The sequence below is a fragment of the Strigops habroptila genome, chromosome 1 (genome assembly GCF_004027225.2).
Source record: "Strigops habroptila isolate Jane chromosome 1, bStrHab1.2.pri, whole genome shotgun sequence".
Taxonomy (NCBI): Eukaryota; Metazoa; Chordata; class Aves; order Psittaciformes; family Psittacidae; genus Strigops; species Strigops habroptila.
The window spans coordinates 96,163,333-96,186,213 of NC_044277.2; the positions used below are offsets into that span (position 1 = coordinate 96,163,333).

Here is a 22,881-nt window from a genome sequence, read left to right on the forward strand (position 1 = left end):
AAAGAAAAATACTATGCACAGTTCAGTCAAGTATTGTATGAAGCTTGTGAAAATCCTCTGGGAAATCCTTAAGTAAGTATACTAAGTAAGCTAAGAAAGTTGGTAAGCTACTAGAGTATTTACAAAATGGGAATTATACTTTTATATTCTTGATTCAGCTAGTTTTTACTTACATATCATGTAAGTAATATATTTATATATTACATATCATGTAAGTAATATATTCATATCATGAACTTATATATTTAATATCTCAATAACAGAGCTGACGAACAAGCGCTATGATCTATGTTGTAAACTAATTCTCAAATTGGATCCTCATTTTTAGTAAATGAAGTGTGAATTCTTAAACACAAAGGCAAACACAGTATGTATGATATTGCATTTATATGATTCACAGGCTGGTTTTGATCTTATGTCACCTCTTTCAGTTTTAACTAACCACTCCCTCCCCAGTTACTCAGTTTCTTCCCCAGCCAACCTAACTGAATACAAAGTATGGTACAGGTCACAGACACAGAAGCTACCTAGAGACTCCCCCCAGAAGTATTTTTTTGAATCTCCTATCTTATACAAAACTTCCTTGAATTTTATATAACCAATGGGTCGCTTGATGGCATTGTAAGTACTATTTTTTGTGAATACCTGTAAGCCTTGATACGTAGGAAAACCTGTCATACAAAATTCTGTAATAACTGAAGATCTATCACGTCAGATGCTTAATTTCTGTCCCTAACACAATATCTGTATCTACTACTCCGAGATCTCATTTTAAAAGTTCTTTCCTTCTTCACTAATCAAAAGACTGATTCCTTCTTCCATCACTTTTCTCCCTCTCCTCTTTTAGTGTTGGCACAGATAGAAAAAGTGTTAAGAGTTCTGTACAACAACAGTAAGACTACTCTTGAATAAGAGTTAAAGACTCACTTTCCAAAATTCCAGATAAAAATCAGAAAAAGAAGAACTAGGAAACATAAATAAGATGACTATCACCATTTTGTAGACATTCTTTAATCTCTTACCTTTCCTCTCCCGTTTTCCTTCAACTCATATTGGCCAACTTCCTACAGCAATGCAGAAATCCAGAAAAAAAGAAGGAAACAGACCAGCATAACAGAGGAGAAGCTTACAGATGTTGACAGAAGAGCATATCATAGCATGAAAGGAGACAGAACTACCGAAAATGAAGATTCATTTGTTAAGAGAACAAGCTATGGTAACTTCAACAGTGAAGAGTCTAGGAAAATACTATGTAGATTTTTTAGATAACAGGACCAAAGAAAGAGAAAACCGGAATTTAGTGTTTCCTGGAAAAACAGGAAACCTGCTACACTTCTGCTCAAATCAAGAGAACAGAGAATTGTCCAATATCCTGAACAGCTGATCAGAATTTATGCAGGACTACCTAACTCAGGACAGGAGGAAGTACGATGAAAAGGGGGAGGAGGAATCTGACTTTTAATTAAGAATCAGACTGAAAGAAAAGAATTCCTAGCAAAGTAGCATTTCTACAAACTGTGTTATAAAAATATAGGTAAAGGCAGATTCCTGAAAGCATCCTCATGATTGATTTTAAGAGCAGAAATAATTGCAATAAGAGCAACAATAATTGCAAGCATTAATAGTTTCACTGATGTTACAAAATCTACTAATTTGGAATTATTTATATTAGGATGGGATACTTAAAAGGTTATTCTTTCCTGAGTTTATGTCTTTAGGTTACTTTTAAGCTGACTCTTCCACTGCAGAAGCAGAAAGGTTTCTGCTGGAATGGATGCTCATATGCCAACTTCCATGAAACAAACTTTTTTGGAATCTTTGTCTTCATTTTGAAAGTTTCAATTCAAATTAAGATATATGAAAGCCTAAAAAAAAAAGACATCACCTTTTTGCAGAAAACAATTATACTTTTACAGACATTGTAGAGACGTAGAGATCCATTCACATTTGGATGAAAATGAGTATATCCAGAAACATGAGTATAAGACGATTGGACTTCCCCTCTTCTCAGGATACTTTTTACAGAATTTCTAAACCAGTTGATTCTTAGTAATATATATGCAGATACATACACACATACCTCGTATTCCTTCCTGCAGACCTTTAAAACATCATTCTTTGCAGAAGCCTGAAAGACAGATTTCTGCATTTGTAGTAGAAAATAATAAAATCATGTTGCAAAAGAAAGATGATTTTACGTTTATATTATATGTATTATTAAATGTGATTATATATTAAATGTATTATTTAATACATTATATAAGAATATATTATTTAATACATAATATATTAAGTATATATTAAATTTATTATTAAATGAGATAATAATGATTCATGATCTATTTAAATGTTCCTTTTCAAGAACCTAAAGAATCCATGTAAAACTGTAAGAACAAAAAGCAGAAACCATGACCGTCAATCACAGAATCAACTACATTGGAAAAGACCTTCAAGAACATTAAGTACAACTGCTACCCCAGGACCGCCGAGTTCACCGCTAACCATGTCACTAAGGGCCTCATCTACACTACATTCAATTAAAAAACAAAACCTCACATTTCCACACCAAGTTAGTCGATACCGGAAGCACACAAAGCAACTTCGTTTTCATGAAAGTTCTACCAGATAGAGCAGAACACAGGAAACATTTACTAAATGGGACAACTTGCGCACAAACATCTCCCCATTTTGCATGCTCGGTACCACTTATGTGCCTCTTTCCCTTCTCCTCCCTCTTGCACATGCTGTCCTACAGTTCCTGTTGTCAAACCAAGTTGCAGAAATTCTCCCTTCAAACTGCAGACCAGTTTCTTCTGTCAAGCACCTCTTGTTCCTTTTTCATATGATAGATGTTCAAAATCATTACTACTACTAACATTAGGTATCTTCTCCTCCAGTGATTTAAAACACTGCTAAAATCTGACCTTGGATCTATCATATCACCTTCTTCAAAATGCCTCCAAAACCCTCTCAAATTTCAAGAATCAAAATTCAAATCCAAAGATTTCCCATAATCCCTAATGTTTTGCAAGCATCTATATTTTAGTTTAAATGAAAATCATATGAAATGTATCAACCAGAGTCAGCTAATGTACAAAATATAGCCAAGATACTGAGACAGCAGAGTCTGCAATCAAAAATACAGCAATCTGAGTCTAAGAATAATAAGAAATGATGTAACAATCATAAGCTTAAATTAACAGAATTTCATAGGACAGCACAAGAAGTGAAAGTTTTTATCAGGTCTGGAAAATACATATTAGAATAAATTTGAAAACTTACTAGAATTCCATTTGGGAACAGATAAAGGTACCTTCTTTTCAGAAGATCAAAAGTACACAGTTTGCTTACTCACTCCTCTTTTCCACATTACTCAGTTTGTGTAGTCATTGCTCATCTCTTGCCAAATATTTTAAACTATATGCTTTTGGGTGAAGGTAGCATCTTTATTTTTTGCATGACAACAATTTGCAGTAGGCTGCTGGTCCAAGATTAAGATTACACAGGTAACATGCAAGATACTACACTGAACTTTAAGTACATCTGTGCTCCAGAACTGAGTTACAAGGATGATGATAATAACTACATGCTCTTTGAATCTGAAGATGCTTTTGACGTTACAAGCCTTTTTTTTTTTTTTCTGGGGTGGGGGGAGAGAGGAGAGGGAAAATCACGAAATGCTTCACAGATTTTTTAATAAAAAGGTCATTGCTAAATTTATATATTATGCTTCCATTGTCACTTGACAAAAATAGTGATATACTGAGACTAATACCAACTTTGTTCCATTTGATGATTAAAAACCTCTGTGAAGAGGCACAAAGTCTATTTTGGGGCTGTAACCACAATGCTGCATCACTAAACATTACACTGCAAAGAAAGAAAGCTTAGAAACAGCCATATGTTGTCTTCCACTCAGCATTATTTTAAAATAACTTTCATGTAAAGATTGTGACCAAAAAATTTCAAGAAATTAAGTTCAACATAACCAAAGAAAGCTTCAGAATCTTTATTGATTCATTCAATAAATTACTATAAAGTAAGAAACTAGAGCGCATCAGCAATAATCACATGCCTACTACTTGCAGACATGAAGTCGACTAGCTCCATTTGCCAAGTGCAGTAGTGCTAGGACAAGACTGCAGCCAAGGACTGGAACTGCTTTACTGTCAAAGTTACAAACACAGTAAGATTTCATCTTATTTTCATTACTGAGTAATTAAATGTGGCATCAGAATGTACAAAAAAGGCAAAGCTAACTAAGGTCTTTAAACTTCCTCTTCAGACTCATCAAGTCACAGCAAGCAGCCTAGTCCTACAGCACAGTTGAAAATACATACCTCAAAAAATCCCTCCCCAGCCCACCACTAATTTTAAATTAGATTTTCATTTCAGTAAACTGAACTTTTACTTTTTTCACGAAAAATTCCCTTTAAAAACATAAATTATTTTGGGTTTAGGAATTTGATTGCTGGCATTTATCACCATTTATCACTGCACTACTATATTCTGGGCAGTATATAGTCATATGTTGTAATTCAAAAAAGAGTTTATGTAATAATTTAATTTTGATGTAAAAATTACATTAAGGCTGAAGTTCATAAACAGTAATACAGAAATTAATTCAACATGGCGTCATTTGACATTAACCACAGAAAAACAAGGAGAAAGCCTTACCTGTTTACATGCTTGCCGACATTCCACAGCAATAGCTAGCTCACAGCAACCTAGACCAACCCACCCATCAGGCTTCTTCAAAACTCCTTTGAAAGTAAGATGACAGTACATGTAAGAGTGGAAAGAGAAACTATGCCATCATTTTCCCTTCCCTCCCCAGGAGTCAGTTACTTTTCAAATTTGATAATCTTGTTCTCATTCAAGAAGCCTATTTACAGATTACATTTTAATTGGAATTTATGAAGTAATTCCAAGCCAACTTTAAGCAAGAAAAGAGCAAGACTGTGCTTTAATAAATGTCGAACTTTGCAATTATGAAGCAACTTCTATACACTGAGTTTAAAGATGCTTTATGCAAACTGTTTTATAAGTTCACTGGAAGTACCAAGAGTTTGATAATATGATTTACCTTATCTGAAATTCAAGTCAACAGAAACCAACAGGAAAAGAAACCTTCATTAACATTATCTTCTACAGACACATCCTCTCGTTGGTTTCAATAGTATACCTTTCTATGAAATTTTTCAATGCAGAGTATGTTTCTCACTTTTTCTTCAAGCTTCCTGTACTGGTTTTGGTTGAGATATAGTTAAATTTCTTGATAGTAGCTGGTATGGGGCTATGTTTTGGATTTGTGATGAAAACAAGTATTGATACTACACAGATGTTTTTATTATTGCTGAGCAGTGCTTATGCAGAGTCAAGGCCTTTCCTGCTTCCCACGTCACCACACCACAGAGTAGGCTGGGGATGCACAAGCTGGGTGTCAACACAGCCGGGACTGCTGATCCAAGGGATACCCCAGACTATCAGACATCATGCTCAGTAATATAACTGGGGGTGGAGGTTGGTGGGAGCTGCTGTTGCTTGTGGACTGGCTGGGCAGTGGTTGACTGGTGGTGAGCAATTGTTTTCTTTCGCATATTTTTTTGTTGTTGTTGTTGTTGTGGTGGTTTTGTTTTGTTCTGTGGTGTAAGTTTTTTCCCCCCTTTCTTCCATTTTTTAATTTTAAACTCTCTTTATCTCAACCCATTAGTTTTCTTTCTCGCTTTTACCCTTCTGATTCTACCCCCATCCCATTGATGGGGGAGTAAGCAAGTGGCTGTCCGGTGCTTAGCAGCCTACTGTAGTTAAACCACGACACTTCCCCTGTAGTCTGTCCCCATAACAACATTGTCTCATACCCAGAATTATCTTCAATAAAAGTTTCCCATGTCCTTGTCTCTTTTTTCCCCCCTTTATTTCACCATTCCCATTATCCTAACTTCTTACCATAAAGCTACACAGAAAAGCAAATCACTGCCCTAAATTGTTTCACCCTCTTAATCTATTCACAAATACAGAATTTCTGATGTTTTCAAGACATCAGAAATCAAGTAAAAGAATAATGTACGCCTGTACCTATTTCTCTTTAGATATGGAAATAATTAAAGGGAAGTCTTGACCTATGCAGCTGCCCAGCAGCTGTGGCAAATTTGTAACACTGTTTTCGTAGGGCATGAGGTGGAATTCTTTAGCTCAAAAGAACCACTCATTTTTGTTATAAATATTTTAAAAATAAATTTTTTAGGACACGCACAAATTATATCCTTCACATAGAAATAAAAAGTATGAAGTAAAAGAATCAACCACTTAATGCTCTTAAGCCTACTAGCAATGCCTATTCGGGAAAGTCACATGAGATGTCAAGCTTTAAAAAAGGGAAGTGAAAGAGCTAGGAATGAGACCAGTGAGCTTAAATACAGATGCTAAGAAAGTCGTGGAAAAAAGTAATTAAAAATCACTGCAATCAATGGAAAACAATCACCAGTAGGTATTTATGATGAACAAAACTGCCTTTAAAATACACTTTGTTGGCTTTGCAAAGACAGGTGGCATAGGAAGTCTTAAAAGTATGAGGCTTTCATGACATTCTGATGGGCAAATTAAGAAAATACTAATAATAAATTTATAAAGAAGGAACAAAATCTTTTAACTACATTAATACATTTTCCCAGCAAATTAAAATATTAATGACATTTATTAAAATGCAAATTAAAACCTTAATGCTTGACACATGTAAGGTAGCAGGATTGCTTAGAGGGTGGAGGGAGCAAAGAGGCAAAGGTGAAGAACAGCTTTTGGCTGCAGCCTGCATCCTATTAGTTTGAAGTCGCCCAGACCTTCTGGAAACACTGTAGGCCAGTGATTTAAATTAGTTCAAAGAAGCTGTGAAGGCCATGCACAACTACAAATTCAGCTCACCTTCCACTTCCATAACTTGGGTACAGAATTAGTTTTTAAGAGACTGATCATCTTTTTGGAAGTGTTAAAGAGATGGCTGTTGTGCACACATAGTGCAGTGTGTAGTTTGTAATCAATGTTAAAAAAATTCAGAAATTGATGCATTGTTTTCAACTAATTCCAAAAGTAAATGCATATCTACATGGAAGTCATGCACATATGTTTAACTACATATGTACAGTTAATTGCTAAATCAACTTCTCGCCATATTCTATTTTAGGCCTAAAATAATGTAGCAGTTGTTTCTGCACAACTTTCATATGTGAAGCCATACAGAGACTATTTCAAGCAAAATAGTTACGTTTGGTAGAATATTTATTTAGTAGGAGTGATGTTTTAGGGCAAAAGCAATCTAAAACCCAAAAGAAATACAATGTGCAGTATGAAAACAAGATTTCCAGAAACCTCTGCTGCAATAACCAGCTATATCCAGGAGAAACACATGATAAATACAGCTGTACAGCTTTAAGGACAATGTCACAACTGAATAGTCACCAGTGAATCACTACTGAATAATCAAACATCCATATTTTGTGCAATACAGAGCCTGTGGTTTCCAGAAACACTTTTACTGGAACTAAACTGTGCTAAAAGAATGAAATACAGGCCAGTAAGAATGCTGATAAGTTTCAGCCATAGTTAGTATTTTCTTGCCAAGTTGCCATGTCCCCAGGTTATTTATGAGTAGCAGACAAGCTTCCTAACAAAAAAATAGGTGTCACATCTTCAAAAGATTCAAACTGCAATTTTAATGCAGCAACTTATAAATTAATTTTGTAGTCAAAGTAATTAAAATGTATGTTACACCTTCAATGCACAATTAATTGAACCAAGTCCGTAGTTCTGATTATTCACCACATTAACTGATAGAAGTACAATACAGATCCATGAACTATAACACAGACTCTTGTCCTGTATCTCCCAAAAGTTTCCAGAAGCCACATCACATTAGCAAGCTGACTTACAACACACATTTTTCTTCTTATTATAAACATTTCACTGCACTCTCCACAAGAGTACTGAAGTCAGAAACAGAGGTAAAAAGCTGCATAAACATGAAAAATTAGAACGTCATCTGACACATGTATCACCATGATCCCAAGGAACTGGGAGCAAAACAAAAACGAAAATGGAAAAAAAAGTGAAAAACAACTCGGCTTCTCATGTTCCAGACATGCATGTGTCAAGAAGGGTGCAAGAAAGCCCAAGTCAGAATTTTGTTGTCTTTTTGAAGTCTTCTACAGTCTGCTTACAGAAAATGATAAAGCTTAAAATCAGAACTTAGTTATCATCTAGAATTATAGGCTGCTGGGTTCCTGAATCATCTTTTGTAAGCAGTTTCTTGTGGAGTATCATGTATGCATGGTCATAAAGAAACTTCAGGTTTTAGATGAGACAAAAGCACTGCAACTCCAAAAGATATTACTGGTTAAGTAAAACTAGCAAAATATAAGACAGCAAATCTCTTTGCATGCAGTGGAATCAACAGTTTGCCTCTGAAGCCAGGGTCAGGAGGAGTCTGAGCAGACGCCGCAAAACTGTCACAGCTTCCTCTTTCCTCACTACCACTTTTTCAACCATAGCATGCTAATTTCACTCAAAGTCTTTTAGTAATCACATATGATACAATTAGTACTAGTTAAGTCCAATTTATTCTATTTTTGCTCTCTCCTTCTAACGTAATACTATTATGTTAAATTTACGCTTTAACTTTCTAAATCCACCTGTACCAAGCAGTTTGGTTTTTGATCTGATCCTCTGTACTTCTTTAACTCTTTGTCTAGTTCTTACTATTTCCCCTTTTTACTCAGTTTTCTTCTAAATTATATCGCATCTAGAGCAAAGTTGCAATAATCCAGGCTAAAGTATATTGAAACTAAAACCAACAGAAAACCTTAAAAGGAAAGAAACTTGGATATTTCTTGGATGTGTCACAAAAGCACATGTGTTTAATCAAACAAACGTATTAAACATTTTCTAACTAGAAAAAGAAGTGTTAAAAAATGCACAGATAACCCAGTTTATACTAAAGCAAACTAGACACCAAATACAGTTTATAAAGGAAACATAATGAAAGTTACTACAGAATGGTGCAGGTCGTATACAACATGAAAACATGCATATGGTGAAAAAGCAATATGATTCAATAGTAAATAGTATTACTTACCTGGCAACGAAGAATTTATACAACCCCACACTTCTCCCTAGAAGTAAAATGCAATTAAGCAAAAGTTAGTCTAGAGAAGAAAAGAATTTCTAGCAGACACAAACGACCATTTTTTGCATTTTTGACCTGGGTTTTAAATATCCTACTGGAAGAACTACATCTAAACATCTTTTGAAGAAGTGCTATGAGGTATAAGTTGTGTACCACTTGCTTTGATGAGATGGCTGCCATTTAAAGAACATGGAATCGACAGCAGTGTTTTTGGAGGTGTAGAGCACAATGTGATTACCTGATTACAATGTGATTACTTTCTGAAGTTGCAATGGATCTGTATCTAATGATCTAAAACTGTCCTCCTCTGCATCTGCAGCTGTTTCCCACTTAGGTAAGAGTCAAAGTCAGCTCAAAAGAAAAGGGTAAAAAGCTGCTACTTCTACTAGTTCTGCCCCATTGATTCAGCTGACAGTTACTGTATTACTTATTACCAGGCAATACCCTTTCCATCATGTTACCTGAAGGAATACAGACAATACAATGTCTGTAAGTAGTGCTTCAGAAAATAGACCATCCAATTAAATTTATAATCTATCTGCTCATCTAGGGAATGTCATTATAATACCTCTCCAAAGACAGGTGGTATCTGAAAACAGCAAATATGGTATTAGGTTGAATTGTTAACTATTTTATATCAGGATGTCTTTTCCAAAAGTTTGTAAATACTACCAGTTCAGTGATGTTAATTTAATATAACAATCACTGGACAGTAAACTTGCCATTTATAGAGATGGTAATTGGAAGTTAAAAAAAAAATAAAAATTGTGTCAAACATTTTCCCCCTTTCAGATACTCTCCAATCCTATCCTCTAAAAATGCACCCCTCTACTATACAGATAAACTCTATTCTTCCTATAAGGGAATAAAAGATAAAGAAACCAATATCAAAACAGAGGCTATTCACCACTTCGATATGTTTTCATGTTGCAGGTTTTACTCCTACTCGGAGCTGTCTATAACTTTCCAAGACCTTAGAGCTGATAATCGGCAGAAACAAAACATTGAAAAAACATACTTCTGACACACAGGAGGAGAGGATCTACAAGCAAAGACACTCTTTCAAAGTTGCTTATAAAATGTTATTCTGTTATTCTCAGATTTACTATTTATACATATTGCCCATTTGAGCAATAGTGTTTTGGGCTAGCTGGAAATGGTATTGATACTGTTTCAAAGTAACAAAAATCACAAGAAAAAAAGCAGACCTTTCTAGGGACAAATGTGTTGAGATATTCTAAGCTGCCAAGAGATAAAAACTGCAGAATTTACAATCTGAGTAACAGTGCTTATCTCTTCCCCAATTAGATAATCTCTAAGACAGGGAGCAGATTACTTTTTTTTTTTTTTTTTTTTTTTTTAAGTGCCACACTACAGCACATTTAGGAAACAATAATCTTACTTAACCAATAAAAGCATTACTTCAGTTTCTCAGGTGTGACCAGAAACCATTCAGAGCAGCTATGAGGGTCTCCTTGCTTTAGCCCAAACAAGACCTTACAGCTCTGTCCCATACACAAGCTGGAACACGTGATCTAATTTAAGTCCCAGCCATCAACATTCAAGTGTCAATCACCCAGCATATTTTTTTTACAACATAGGTCAGATTTTCAATGCATTTCTTAGCTTACACAACCAGGACACCTAGCAAAATTGTCAAGTCCCATATTGTTGCAAGTAGCATAGTATAAGACAGCTTCACAATAAAAAAAGTTCTTCAAGAATCAAATCTCATTATAAGAATTTTTCTAGTCCTTATAACAACGAAGAAAAAGCTTGAAGATATACACACATGTTCTATCAGCTCAAAACTCAGTGAGTAAATAAAAGCAAGTAATTTTAAAACCTTACTTTTGCAAGCAAAACTTAATATAAGATTAGTTGTTTGTTTTCTTCAATTAAAAATTAGCAAGCTTTACCATTGATTCTGGGCAATACTCAGGTGCTCGCTGCAGTAAGTGCTTCAAACGGGAATCACTTTTAGAAGACAAAATCTGTTGGAAAAAAACCCCACACCTTAAACCACACAGAATGTAACTACACATTGAATACTTTTTTCAATTGATTCAGTAATTTTTAGTTTCACTGCTATTTACCTTTTGACAACTTTGGCTAACAGATAATATACAAACAATGCAAAGTTAAGATTCTCTTTTATATATCTATATTCTTTCAAATATGTTGCATTTTTTAACAAAGAAATTAATTTTTATATTTAGAAGTGAATGAGAATTTCCTCCTCAAACCTTTCAATCAGAAAGTTTCTCTTGAATAGGCAGTGTGAAAAACATAGTGGATTTCTGTGCCAGATATCAAAGTATTATACAACTCTTAATTAACCTTCTGCTACATGTTACATCACCTCAGGCAACTAAACTCCTTCCAAAACAAACCCTGAAACTAGAAGTTTTTGTGGAACAAAGATAAACAAAACCTAGACTAGTTAAGGAGACAACCAAAACTAACAGGGGAATGAAGCTGACCAAGATTAAGTTAAGCACCACCTGAGCAAACTGAACATCCAGAAGTTCATGAGACTGGATGGGATGCAACTGAGGATGTTGAGAAGCTCGCCACTGTTATTGCAAGGAAGCTTTGTTACCATTTTTGAAAGACCATGGTGATTGGATGAGGTTCCAGATGACTGAAGAAGAGACAAACATCATATCTATTAGAAGGACAAGAAGGACAATCAGGGGAATTACAGGCTGTTCAGCCTAACCTCACCCTGCAGGAAGATTGTGGAACAAATCCTCACAGAAAGCATGTCAGAGTACACAAAGGACAAGGAGGTGACTGGGAGTCATACCAAAGGCAGATTTGGTCTGATAGCTTTCCATAACTAAAATACTGATTTAGTAAAAAAGCAGAGAACACTATGTTGTCTAGTTTGACTTTAAAAAGGTTTTTGCACAGTCCCACACCATATCTCTAGAGCCAAACTGGAGAAAAATGGATGGGATGGGTGGGCTACAAGGTGGACAACAAACTGCCTGGGCAATAGGACTCAAAGATTAGCAGTTAGTAGTTCAACATCTAAGTGTTGGCCACTTAGAAGTGGTATAATATAGGAGTCAAACTAATACTGTAAATGGCTTTACTAGCGAATTGGAGAATGGGACAGAAAAAATCCTGAGCAGGTATGCGGATGAGCCTAAACTGGGATCTGCTATCCACATACTGGAGGGTGGAGCTGCCACTCAGATGGGTTTCAACAGGCTGCAGCAATGGGCTGACAGGAAACTCATGCAGTTCGGCAAAGGCAAAGACAGAATTTTGCAGCTCAAATGGATTAACCCCATGCAACAGTATAGGCTGGGTGCTCTCTGGCTAGAAACCAGCTTTGCAACAAAGGGTGCTGGGTCCTGGTGGATGACAAGTTGAACATGGGTCAGCAGTGTACTGGTGCAGCACTGAGAGCTAACAGAATACTGCTCTTCATTAGCAGTTGCATTACCAGCAGGTTAATATTAGGCACTGATGAGGCTACTGTAATACCAAACCCAGTTTTGTGCCACCCCTGTGCAAAGAACGTTACTGATGAACTGCAGAGAGTCCAGCAGAAGGCCACAAAAGATGCTGGAGTTTGTGATATACCATGAGAGGCCAAGAGGAAAGAATCTGTTCAAACTAAAAAACGGTTAAGGGTGGGGGACACACTAAATTCCTGTCTTCCAGTACCTGAAGATGGATTATAGAAAAGAAAATTCAGACTGTTCTCAGAGTTGCACAGTAGATGAGCTGCAAAAGTAACAAGGTGCAGCAAGAGAAATTCTGACTGGATGTAAACGGAAAAAAAAAAATCTTCACCATGAGAGTAGGTAAGTGCTGGAACAGATTCCCCTGAGGCACTGGGGAAAGCCCATCCTTGAGGATATTCAAGGCAATATCCTCAAGATATTGCCTTGACTAACAAGATTCTGATGAACCAGATTTAATGTTGAAGCTAGTATCTCTCTGAGCAGGAAGTCAGACAAAATGACTCTTCCAACTTAAATTATTTTGCACAGCTATACTTAGAAAGAAATCTTGCCTTACCTCATTGACTTTCATACACAATTCTGAATCATGTAAACTTATCTTTTTTCCCAGGTGTCCTTCAGACCATTTTGCAGTGTTGCTCATCTCAGTTCCTTATAACAGTAGCAATACTTTCACAGTCTATTACAAGATACCTTTATCTCATCAACCTTTCTGGTGGTGTTTTTGTTGTTGTTTTGGTTTTGTTTTTTTAAAGTTTCATGGAAGTGTTAATGTAAATTGAGCTCTCAGCACAATTTAAATGGTTTCCTGGTCCCACACTAATGTTGTTAGTTCTTGTTCCTTTAGCAGTCCAATTAAGTAAAACATATACTAAAACAAGAAACTGGAAAATAAAAGGGATGGAAACAGACCTATTAATGTGGGATATGAAACCGCAAATTACAGGAATAACTAAATCATGGATGCATTTCAGATCTTTCAAAACCAGAAATGCATTACAGTTCCATTCTAAATTTGCAACACGATAAAGTCATGGAATGAAAACAAGAGATCAAGAGTATTGGTTTCAGAAATGAGAGCAAGAAGAGAACCGCAGTAGTATTTGGGGTCTTCTGCAGTCACAGAATAAGAAAATAATTTGGGTTGGAAGGGATCACAGAAGATCATTGATTGCAACCTCTTGCTCAAAGCGAGGTCAAATTTGAAGCCAGGCCATATTGCTCATGGTTTTATCCAGTCAGGTCTTGAAAACCCCTAACGATGGAGAATACACAGCTTCTCTGTTTTCATGGTGGAAAAGTTCCTCTGTATAGCCATCTATAGTATAGATGTATAGTCTCTAGTTTCAATTTATGGCTGCTTTCCCTTATCCTCCCACTATGAAAAGCAAAGTTTGTAAATTCTTCTTTTATAACCCTTCCCTGCTCCTACCTTTTTTATACTGCCTTTCTGCATTGAAGCTTGTTAATGACTTCTCTGTTTAGCCAAACCAGCCTTCTGAAACATTAACATGTTTTCCTGAGGACCAGGATGGACTATTCTTGTGCTTGGAGGAGGATCTGGATAGAGATCTCTGGCGTGGTACAGAGATGAATGCTTCCAGGAACCTTATCATTGCGTAACTTCCCAGAAATAAACTTAGGAAAAAGACATCAATTAAAGAAAGACAGGTCCGCTTATTCCTTTTATGGTATTCAACAGCCTTAATCAAATAATCAAAAAAAGGAGATGATACTGAGAATAAGCTTGGAATAATATTTATGAAGAATGCAAAATAACTGGATGTTTGTATCGTTAGTTGACAAACAAATCTGTAATCCAAGTTTTCTTTTTCAAAGGGCTCACTTAAAGTATCTGAAAGTAATTTAAAGTTAGCAGAAATCCTTACTCTTAATCAAGCTTTCTTCCTTAACTGACAGGATCAAGGAGAACACCATCTGGTTCTCCTGTGCCCTTCACCCCTTTACCCATGGAAGGCTTCCCTCAACAGTACCACTGGTGTCCATGTAAATGAGCAGCCAATGGGTGATAGTCTGAGGGTCAAAAAAACCTTGCAATTTCTGCAACATTCTAGATCTGAGACCCTGAAAACCAAATCATCCCAGACAGCAAGTCTCATCTGCAGATGAGTGCCTCCATCATTTGCAGAAGGGATTCTTTCTCCCGGTGGCACTGTTTACAACCAGTTGATTAGGCCAAGATGGCTCCCTGACGGAGCTTATTCTTCTTCACCTGTTCTGAGCCTCCAAATCTATTCTGTAAGTGCATATCCAAAGACAGGCCAAGAAACTTCTTCCTACCGTCAGGGGCCACAGACTTTAGTCTCCACTAAGCATAGCCTCTAGCCATCCTTCTTTCCATGCAATGCATAATTCAGGCTATTGCCCTTGCAGGTTCTCCACAAAGAGCTTGTCTGGCTCCCGTTTACACTGAGGCAATCCTTCTAACCTCAGCTTCTTTAACTGACAGTTCAGGAAGCCGACCAGAGCACAACTCCTGCAGTTTAAACACCACTGACTCAAGGAGAGGCTTGGCCATCCCTTCTCTGTAGCCCAAGACTTGAATGGACGCATTCTTCCTCAAGAGCTCCTTCTGGGTCAAGACCTCCAACACGTCATGAGCCAGTGCCACAGACTGTCCTCCTGGACTTAATAGGTGCACGCAGTCTCAAGCAATACATCTGCACCTCCTGCTTGGCCCTCTCCACAAGAATCGGCTCTGTTAACACCCAAATTCCTGTCTGTGCACCCTGGTTGCTGGCATTCCCTAAGCATTAGTTAAACAGAGGTGTGGGGCACAAGCCTGCCCTCTTTCCTTACCATTGCTGGCAAGCAACTTCAGTGTTTTATGGCTCAAACTACCAAGTCTAGGAGGAAAACATTTTCTTCTTTAATTATTAAATAAATTATGTCAGGATGGTACAGTGTGGTGGTACAGACAAGACAACAAGTGCATGGCAAATATTTTAGAAAAGGTGTTTAGAAAGAAAGAGGCAAATCATTCAGCCAGCTCTGTTCCCTTACAGTCACCCTCCCATGTATGCAAACCTACAAATTTTATATTTAAGACAAGGGCATAGCTATCAAATACTACATTCCAAAATGGATTCAACAAAGACAAAGCATTTCAGTTGTGCTGCACAAAATAGTTACGCTACAGAACATGAAAATAAGTAGAAAAACAGTAGACAGCCAGTTTTTTGGCCTATAGCAAAGAATCATTCAGAAAATGATGCTACTAGCCTGATGTGAGGTCAGTAAGACAGCTCCTTATAGAACAATTTCCAGGGTGCCAGTCTTGCTTTAGACTTGTTCTAGACCTCTCACCACAAAGACTTTGAATATGCTGATTATATGAGTAGAGAGAAATCATCCAGATGAGGAAAGATCTGAATATCTTACAAAACCCACATAAAATTCTACACAATAATTAGGACCAATATAACAGAAATGGGATGAAATTTGACAGTAAAAAGCTCAAGGCCTCTCATGAACGGCTAACAACAGGAATTCAAGTGATAAATTGGGAATTTCAAACCAATGGAACAGAAGAAAGAATTGGTCAGATTATTCCAAATGCAGGTACTAAACTTGCCAGTTAAATTTGTTAATATATGGACATCTTTCTCTTACACGTAAGTTTTAACACAGTTTTTAAGACTGAGTGCAATACTTCTGGTTTTAATACCATGTACAGTTTTGCTTACCTGTATTCAAAGAGAAACTTATGCTGGAAGGGCTGCAACAATAATTATAGGAATTGAGAGAATATCTTAGGCAAAGAGACTGTAAGACTTCTCCTTGTTTGGCCTAACAATAGGAAAGCTGAAAGGGAATTTGATTGTGTTCTATAAATACATCAGGCAGGGAGAAGGGCAATTTAAACTAAAAGTTTTGTTAGCACAATCACAGATAAATATAAACTTGATCATAGCCAGGTTTAGCACTTGAATAGCCCAAAAATGGGCAATGAAGACAAGAAAATGGGGCAGGTATGATGTAAGGATAAAAATTGTGTATATGTATATCTATGCTTTACTGATGTAAAAATTTTATGGATATGAATCTATATAAATACACACACACAAAGCTGCACAACATACTATCCAAAGGTAGAAATCTAAACAGAAGTCGTGGAAAAATATTTTCTAAGCTTGAATCCAGCACAAACAGCTCTTTCTTATCACCTTATGAACAGAGTAAGCAAGCAGATTTTTTCTGGATTCACAAAGCTATGTATCATAATGAGTATCTTAGATACAAGAAACAAGAACTGACAGGAAGAACGAACAGTACCAACATCTTGTTCTTCATTTTAAATTCCCCAAAACTTGGAAACATAAAAAGATCCAGAAATTGGGTAAAAAACCTTCACCCCTCCCATTTCCAACATGCTTAGCACTTCTTGTCCAAATCTTGACATCAGATTTTTATGTCAATTTCTCCCTAACTTCAGCAGAACCTGTTTTCCACTATGAAAGGAAAGCTGACTATAGTTTTAAACCTTTCTCATTTAAATAACAATATTACATCTCATGATTCACTCATGGTATTCACACAGGAAAGCATTTGTTTCTAAGCCTAAACTTGCTACATCATTGTTTAAGACATAATTTTAACTCTTGGGGATAACCCAAATTTAAAATAAGCTTACCTGTTCACAGACATCACGGCACATTAAGTTGTCCTTTGCATGGTAACAACAAGATAAGCCTATGGAAAAGCAGGGGGAGGGAAAAAGATATTTAAAAGACTTGAAGCACTAAACTATCACTTTTGAACAGAAGTGGCCACTTGATGGCCCATCAGGATGATTTGTCTGGTCCATAAGCAATTTTCCTTCCCAGAAGGCAAAAAAGAATGAGAGCAATTTTTGTTCCAAAGGCGCTGCAGATCCATTCATGGAGTCTCACAGAATTAGCCCTGAACACTCACTGCCACCTTCCTTCTGCTTCTAGCCTTCTCACTCCCCTTCCTTCTGCTTCTAGCCCCACTTCTGCTGCTTAACTTGAACTAGCTTGGCATCTGCCAGATTTCTTCATGAGGCAATTATTAACTGGGGGGGGGGGAAGAATAGAATAATAAAAAGTGAACAAAACCCCCCACCAGAAATCTCCATAGACACTATATGCCTTTGTAAATGGAATCATATCACAGAATCTAGTCAAAGCAGGAACCCCTTTTCACACAGAGGTGAACAGAGCTCCTCATTGAACTCTGGCTTCTTAAAAATTTGGAACAAAACTGTAAATTTTTTCACTAGTGATGGATGATTAAGAGTAGTTCTGCCTAACTAGATGGAAGTCATAGAGCAAACAGAGATACAAACACATCAACAGGAAAATGAATGAGAACTGAAGCACTGAGATCTCATGAAACACTAAGGTTTAAAGTGGCATTTTTAACATTACACTTTTTTGTGCTTTGTTTCCCCTTTCATCCCTTCATTCAGAGTTAAGCTTGGCAGTATAAAATGAACTGCAGAACTTCTTGATATTCATTTTCATCCTCTCTTCCCAGTATTTGGAACAGTCTATTAAAAAATAGACATGCAGAGGTTTCTTTGAAAGCTTTTACTTCCAGGCACATCTTCAGACACATGGTCATTTAATGATTACAGATTTTTGCTCATCTGTATCTGACTGATATGACACAAAAGCAACATGTACAATGAAAAAAAAACCCCAACTGTACAATGATACCACTCATGAAGTTGTATTTCACAATACTTAGTTACTAAAGAGATTTTGACTCAACTACTAAGGAGGATGTTGGCATGAATTCCTTGATAATTTCACAACTTACAAGTGTTTTCATCTGAAAGCTCATAGCTGTTACAAGAAGATACCCAATTTAAAACCTAAAAGAATCCATCACCACCAAAATTTTCCAATACTGAAATGCTATTAAAAAAGAAAAAACCCAACAACCAAACTTCAAAATGTTGAGGAACTGGTAACAAAACAAAACATGTAAGAGGTTGCCTGAAATAGTCATGCTTTAAAATGGCTATTACAGGACTGAGCTATATTTGAATGCAAAAATCTCTCATTCCTGAATATGAAATAGGAAAAACCAAAGTAAGACTTGCAATTGGTGAATGTTTTCACGAGTAATTAGAAAAAACACAGCAAAATGCATGTAATGGGGAGAGCACCAAAATCCTGCTTTACAACACAATGAAAGAATGAAATTGTAAAATTGACTTTAATGGTTTTTTTGCCAATTTTCTACCATCTCAGAAAAGGACTGAGATATATGACACAGATGGCTTAAAAATCTTTCTGATTTGAGGCTACATATGGGAACTTGCAGGTTTTTCTGCACTATGTTCAGTAAGCCAATGCTTTTTCTTAAGGCAATAGTTGCACTTGTTTTATGTTTCTAAATTTCAATGCCTACACAATCAAAGTGCAAGCATATTAACACAGTGCCGGGGAAAACATTCAGGTTCACAACGAGAAGATATCCAGCAAATCAATTTCATAAGTAAAAAAACCCCAACCCGACATGCTTAGGCATAGCTTACAAACAGAAACACTGGCTACTCAATCATGGTGTTGTTGTTTTGTTTCACCATCCCAGAAATTATTCATTAAATAAATTTTTATTGAAAGTAACTGCTACATTTAGGAGACCCAAGAATTCAGGAGTTCCCAACCTATGAAAAGAATTTATACTGGCTTAGGAGACAATGCATATGTTTAACGGTGTACGTCACTATGATTTGAGTTCCTGAATAACTTAGGCAACATTTTATTAAATGCTCCTTCACACAGATTATTTAATACTCTGTGGCCTTTTATCAATTAGTTTTCAATGGCTTTCAACCCTCCTATGATGAGCTAACACACATCCAGGATAGTTTTCCTTCTCAATCACTTCCACTGCTGAGTTTCAAGTCTTATCTATTCTACCAAACAAGGAAGTAACAAAATGCTACACCTCATGGTCATTTAATTCATTTTATACAAAATCCTAATCAATTGATGGTATCTTGAATTAGCAGCAAATTAAACTGGCCCAGAGAGATCTTTCGTGCTTAAGTCAGAAATGGAATTTATTAACAATATCCATTCCAAACACACTTCCTCAGTTCTCTTTCCAGCTAACCTCTTTTGAAATATCCTACGACATCTCTTTCAGTCTGTCCCTTACTTTCTCATTCCCATCTTCTCCTGTTCTACTAAAGAATTTCCAGGTTTCATTTAAAAATTTTATTTATGTCCAAACTATGAAATATCTACATTTCCTTCTTTGATAGGATCTGCTCTCTCAGCAATGTAAGTAGGTTTATCCAGGGAAAGTTGGACTAGATTATGTCACATTTCATTCCACTAGCTTTTTCTGCCTTCTTCCTAAAACCACGCCTCACTAGAAATCAGTACAGAACAATGAAATGCCCATAAATGCTTCAGTATGATTGCAGTCTTCTGGTGTAAAGCATTACATATTTTGTATTTTCCATTCTCGCGATGGCATTACCAGCATGATCTATTTATTAAAAGCTATTTGCCAACATCTGTGCTTGTGCTGCCTTCTTTTCATTAGTCTTTTTTTGGTCCTGTCAATAAGTTATCTACTGTCACAACTTTAATGCAGGAAACTATTTTACCACCATCTTTCTCTCTATTAAAAGTCTTTCCTTCACTTAAAAAAAAAATAAAATCCAATACCCTGTTCAATAGCATTTTTGTTATTGAAAACGTTAGCAAAACCACAAGGAATACAAGCCCTGGAATACAAGGCCTGTTCTGACATTTCTTACAGCAATTCGTAAGTCAGGTTTTACTGATATGGAGCAAGATACCAGGTCTTCTCCATTTCAAGCCACAATCTTGGGTATTTACCTACTGCCAGCATGACAGCCGAATACACAAATCCCGGCGCATCAAGCCATGTAACCCGGTGTAAAAGGTCTATCTACCCCATGACACTGCTAGGCGGGATGTGGTCAAGACGGCCGTACCCCTGCACCCCACTCCTCGCTATCTCAGCTATCGAAGCCCCCTCCTCTCTCCGGCTGCCGGCCTTCACACCAGGGTTTCAGGCGGGTGCATTCCACGGGGATGCGGCGAGGGGACACGACACCGAGACAGCAGCAGCGAGAAAGGGACCGACACCAGGAAGGCGACGCTGCCCCGCAGCCACCGAGGGAGCCGCCCCGACCCTCACCTTTGACGGCCCCGCGCCCCCCAGCCTCCCGCGGGGCAGGTGCGGGGGGCAGCCGATACCAGGGTGCCGTCCCCCTTCTCTCCTGGCTCCAGGCAGCCCGCCCCCCGCTGCGGCGAGACAGGAGCGACCCGCGTCGCCGGGCCGCGCCCCATCCCCGCCGTCGACGCCACCGCCTCAAGGCTTCGGCATCCCGCGGGCGGCCTCGTCTCTGCGCCATGTTGCTGAAGAGGGACCCGCGGAGCCGCCTCCCCTCCATCCTCCACAACTCGCTACTCACCGTCTACTGCAGGGAAGAGCAGCGGGGCCGCCGCCAGGCAGAGCAGGCCCCAGGGCCACCGAGCGGCCGCTACCGCCATGGCCCGGCCGCGAACCCGCCGCGCGGCCCCGCCTCACGACCCCCGCCCGCCAGACGGACAGACTGGCTCTGGCGCCGGCAGCGCCCGCTCCTTGCCCCGCTCTGCCTCCCACCGCCCCCATTGGCTGCAGCTTCCCCGTCAGGTCCCGCCTCCTCCGCCCGGCCGCTGCGGACATTCCAGCAGCCGAGCGCCGCCACGGGGAGCTGTGTCTTGTGCCGCTCGGTGGGGACGGCGCTGGGCAGAAAGACAGGACCCGCCCCGCCGCAGAGCCGCGTCCGGCCGCGGCCGTGCTGGCTTTGAGGCCCGGCGCTGCAGGGCAGATGGAACAGCCGGGTCCGCCCGGGGCTGGGCGGGGCTGCCTGCGGGCACCGGTTCTGCGGGGCTTGGCTGCCGCCCGCACGGGTCAGTGGGTCGATGTCCAAGTGGAGACCAATGACGAGTGGTGTCCCTCAGGGGTCGGTGTTGGGACCAGTCTTGTTCAGCATCTTCGTCGGCGACATTGAGTGCGCCCTCAGCAAGTCTGCTGGCAACACCGAGTTGTGTGGTGCAGCAGAGATGCTGGAGGGAAGTGACGGGATCTAGAGGGACTTGTACAGGCTGGAGAGGTGGGCCCCTGCAATCTTCATGGAGTTCTACAAGGCCAAGTGCATGGTCGTACACTGGGTCAGGGCAATCCCAAGCACAGATACAGGCTCGGGGAGACTGGAGTGAGAGCAGCCCTGAGGAGGACTTCGGGATTTTGATCCCTGGGAAGCTCACCATGACCCAGCAGTGAGCACTTGCAGCCCAGAAACCAACCGTGTCCTGGGCTGCATCACCAGCAGCATGACGAGCAGGTCGAGGGAGGGGATTCTCCCCCTCTGCTGTTGTGGGACCTCACCTGCAGTCCTGCATTCAGCTCTGGGACCCCCAACCTGAGAAGAACGTGTACTTGTTAGAGTGAGTCCCAGGGAGGCCAGGAAGATGCTCCAAGGGCTGGAGCACCTCTGCTATGGAGACAGGCTGAGAAAGCTGGGTTTGTTCAGCCTGGATAAGAGAAGACTCCAGGGAGACATTAGAGCAACTTCCAGTGCCTAAAGGGGCCAACAAGAATCTGGAGAGGGGCTTTTTACAAGGGCAGGTAGGGACAGGACAAGGGGAAATGGCTTTAAACTGACAGAGGGGAGATTCAGATTAGATATTAGGAAGAAGTTCTTCCCTGTGAGGGTGGTGAGGCCCTGGCACAGGTTGCCCAGAGAAGCTGTGGCTGCCCCATCCCTGGCAGTGTTCAAGGCTAGGCTGGATGGGGCTTTCAGCAACCTGGTCTAGTGGTTGGAACTGGATGATCTTTAAGGTCCCTTCCAACCCAAACCATTCTATGGTTCTATGATTTAGTTGTATTTTAATTTGAAGTCAAAGTTGTTGCTGCAGCTGTGAATTCAAAAAGCTGAAAAGTGGCAAATGTAGCCTGGTTATAAAAAATAACAACCAACCAACCAGAAAATAACACCCCAAACCAAAACAACAACAAAAAACCTTTTCATACCAGGGCAGTAATGGTCCTCCTCTGTAAGTGGGCTTACACGTCAGTTAAATAGATGGGCTTTTCCCCCAAAGGTTAAGCTTTGTTAATTTTCCCAAATATTTTGGGAGCTAAAATTCATCATGAGTCCACGAGGTGGCAGTAGATCCAAAAGCACAATTAGCCAAA

General features: G+C 38.9%; 1 protein-coding gene across 5 annotated transcripts in view; it reads right to left on the reverse strand.

Annotated features, from left to right (window-relative positions):
* Window positions 1-21,255, reverse strand: part of RECK (reversion inducing cysteine rich protein with kazal motifs) — a 47,637-nt gene extending 26,382 nt beyond the window's left edge. For 2 of the 5 annotated variants that reach the window (XM_030477494.1, XM_030477529.1), the window contains exons 1-7: window positions 21,113-21,255; window positions 17,315-17,373; window positions 11,098-11,172; window positions 9,128-9,164; window positions 4,678-4,763; window positions 2,081-2,128; window positions 1,023-1,064 (exon numbers count right to left, since the gene is read on the reverse strand). In XM_030477494.1, the coding sequence (XP_030333354.1) occupies window positions 1,023-1,064; window positions 2,081-2,128; window positions 4,678-4,763; window positions 9,128-9,164; window positions 11,098-11,172; window positions 17,315-17,373; window positions 21,113-21,191 (426 nt within the window). In that variant the 5' untranslated portion in view covers window positions 21,192-21,255. Of the gene's footprint in view, window positions 1-1,022; window positions 1,065-2,080; window positions 2,129-4,677; window positions 4,764-9,127; window positions 9,165-11,097; window positions 11,173-17,314; window positions 17,374-21,112 lie in introns of those variants that run through there. The other 3 variants (XM_030477501.1, XM_030477512.1, XM_030477521.1) reach the window with 3 other exon arrangements.
* Window positions 21,256-22,881: the final 1,626 nt, after the last annotated feature.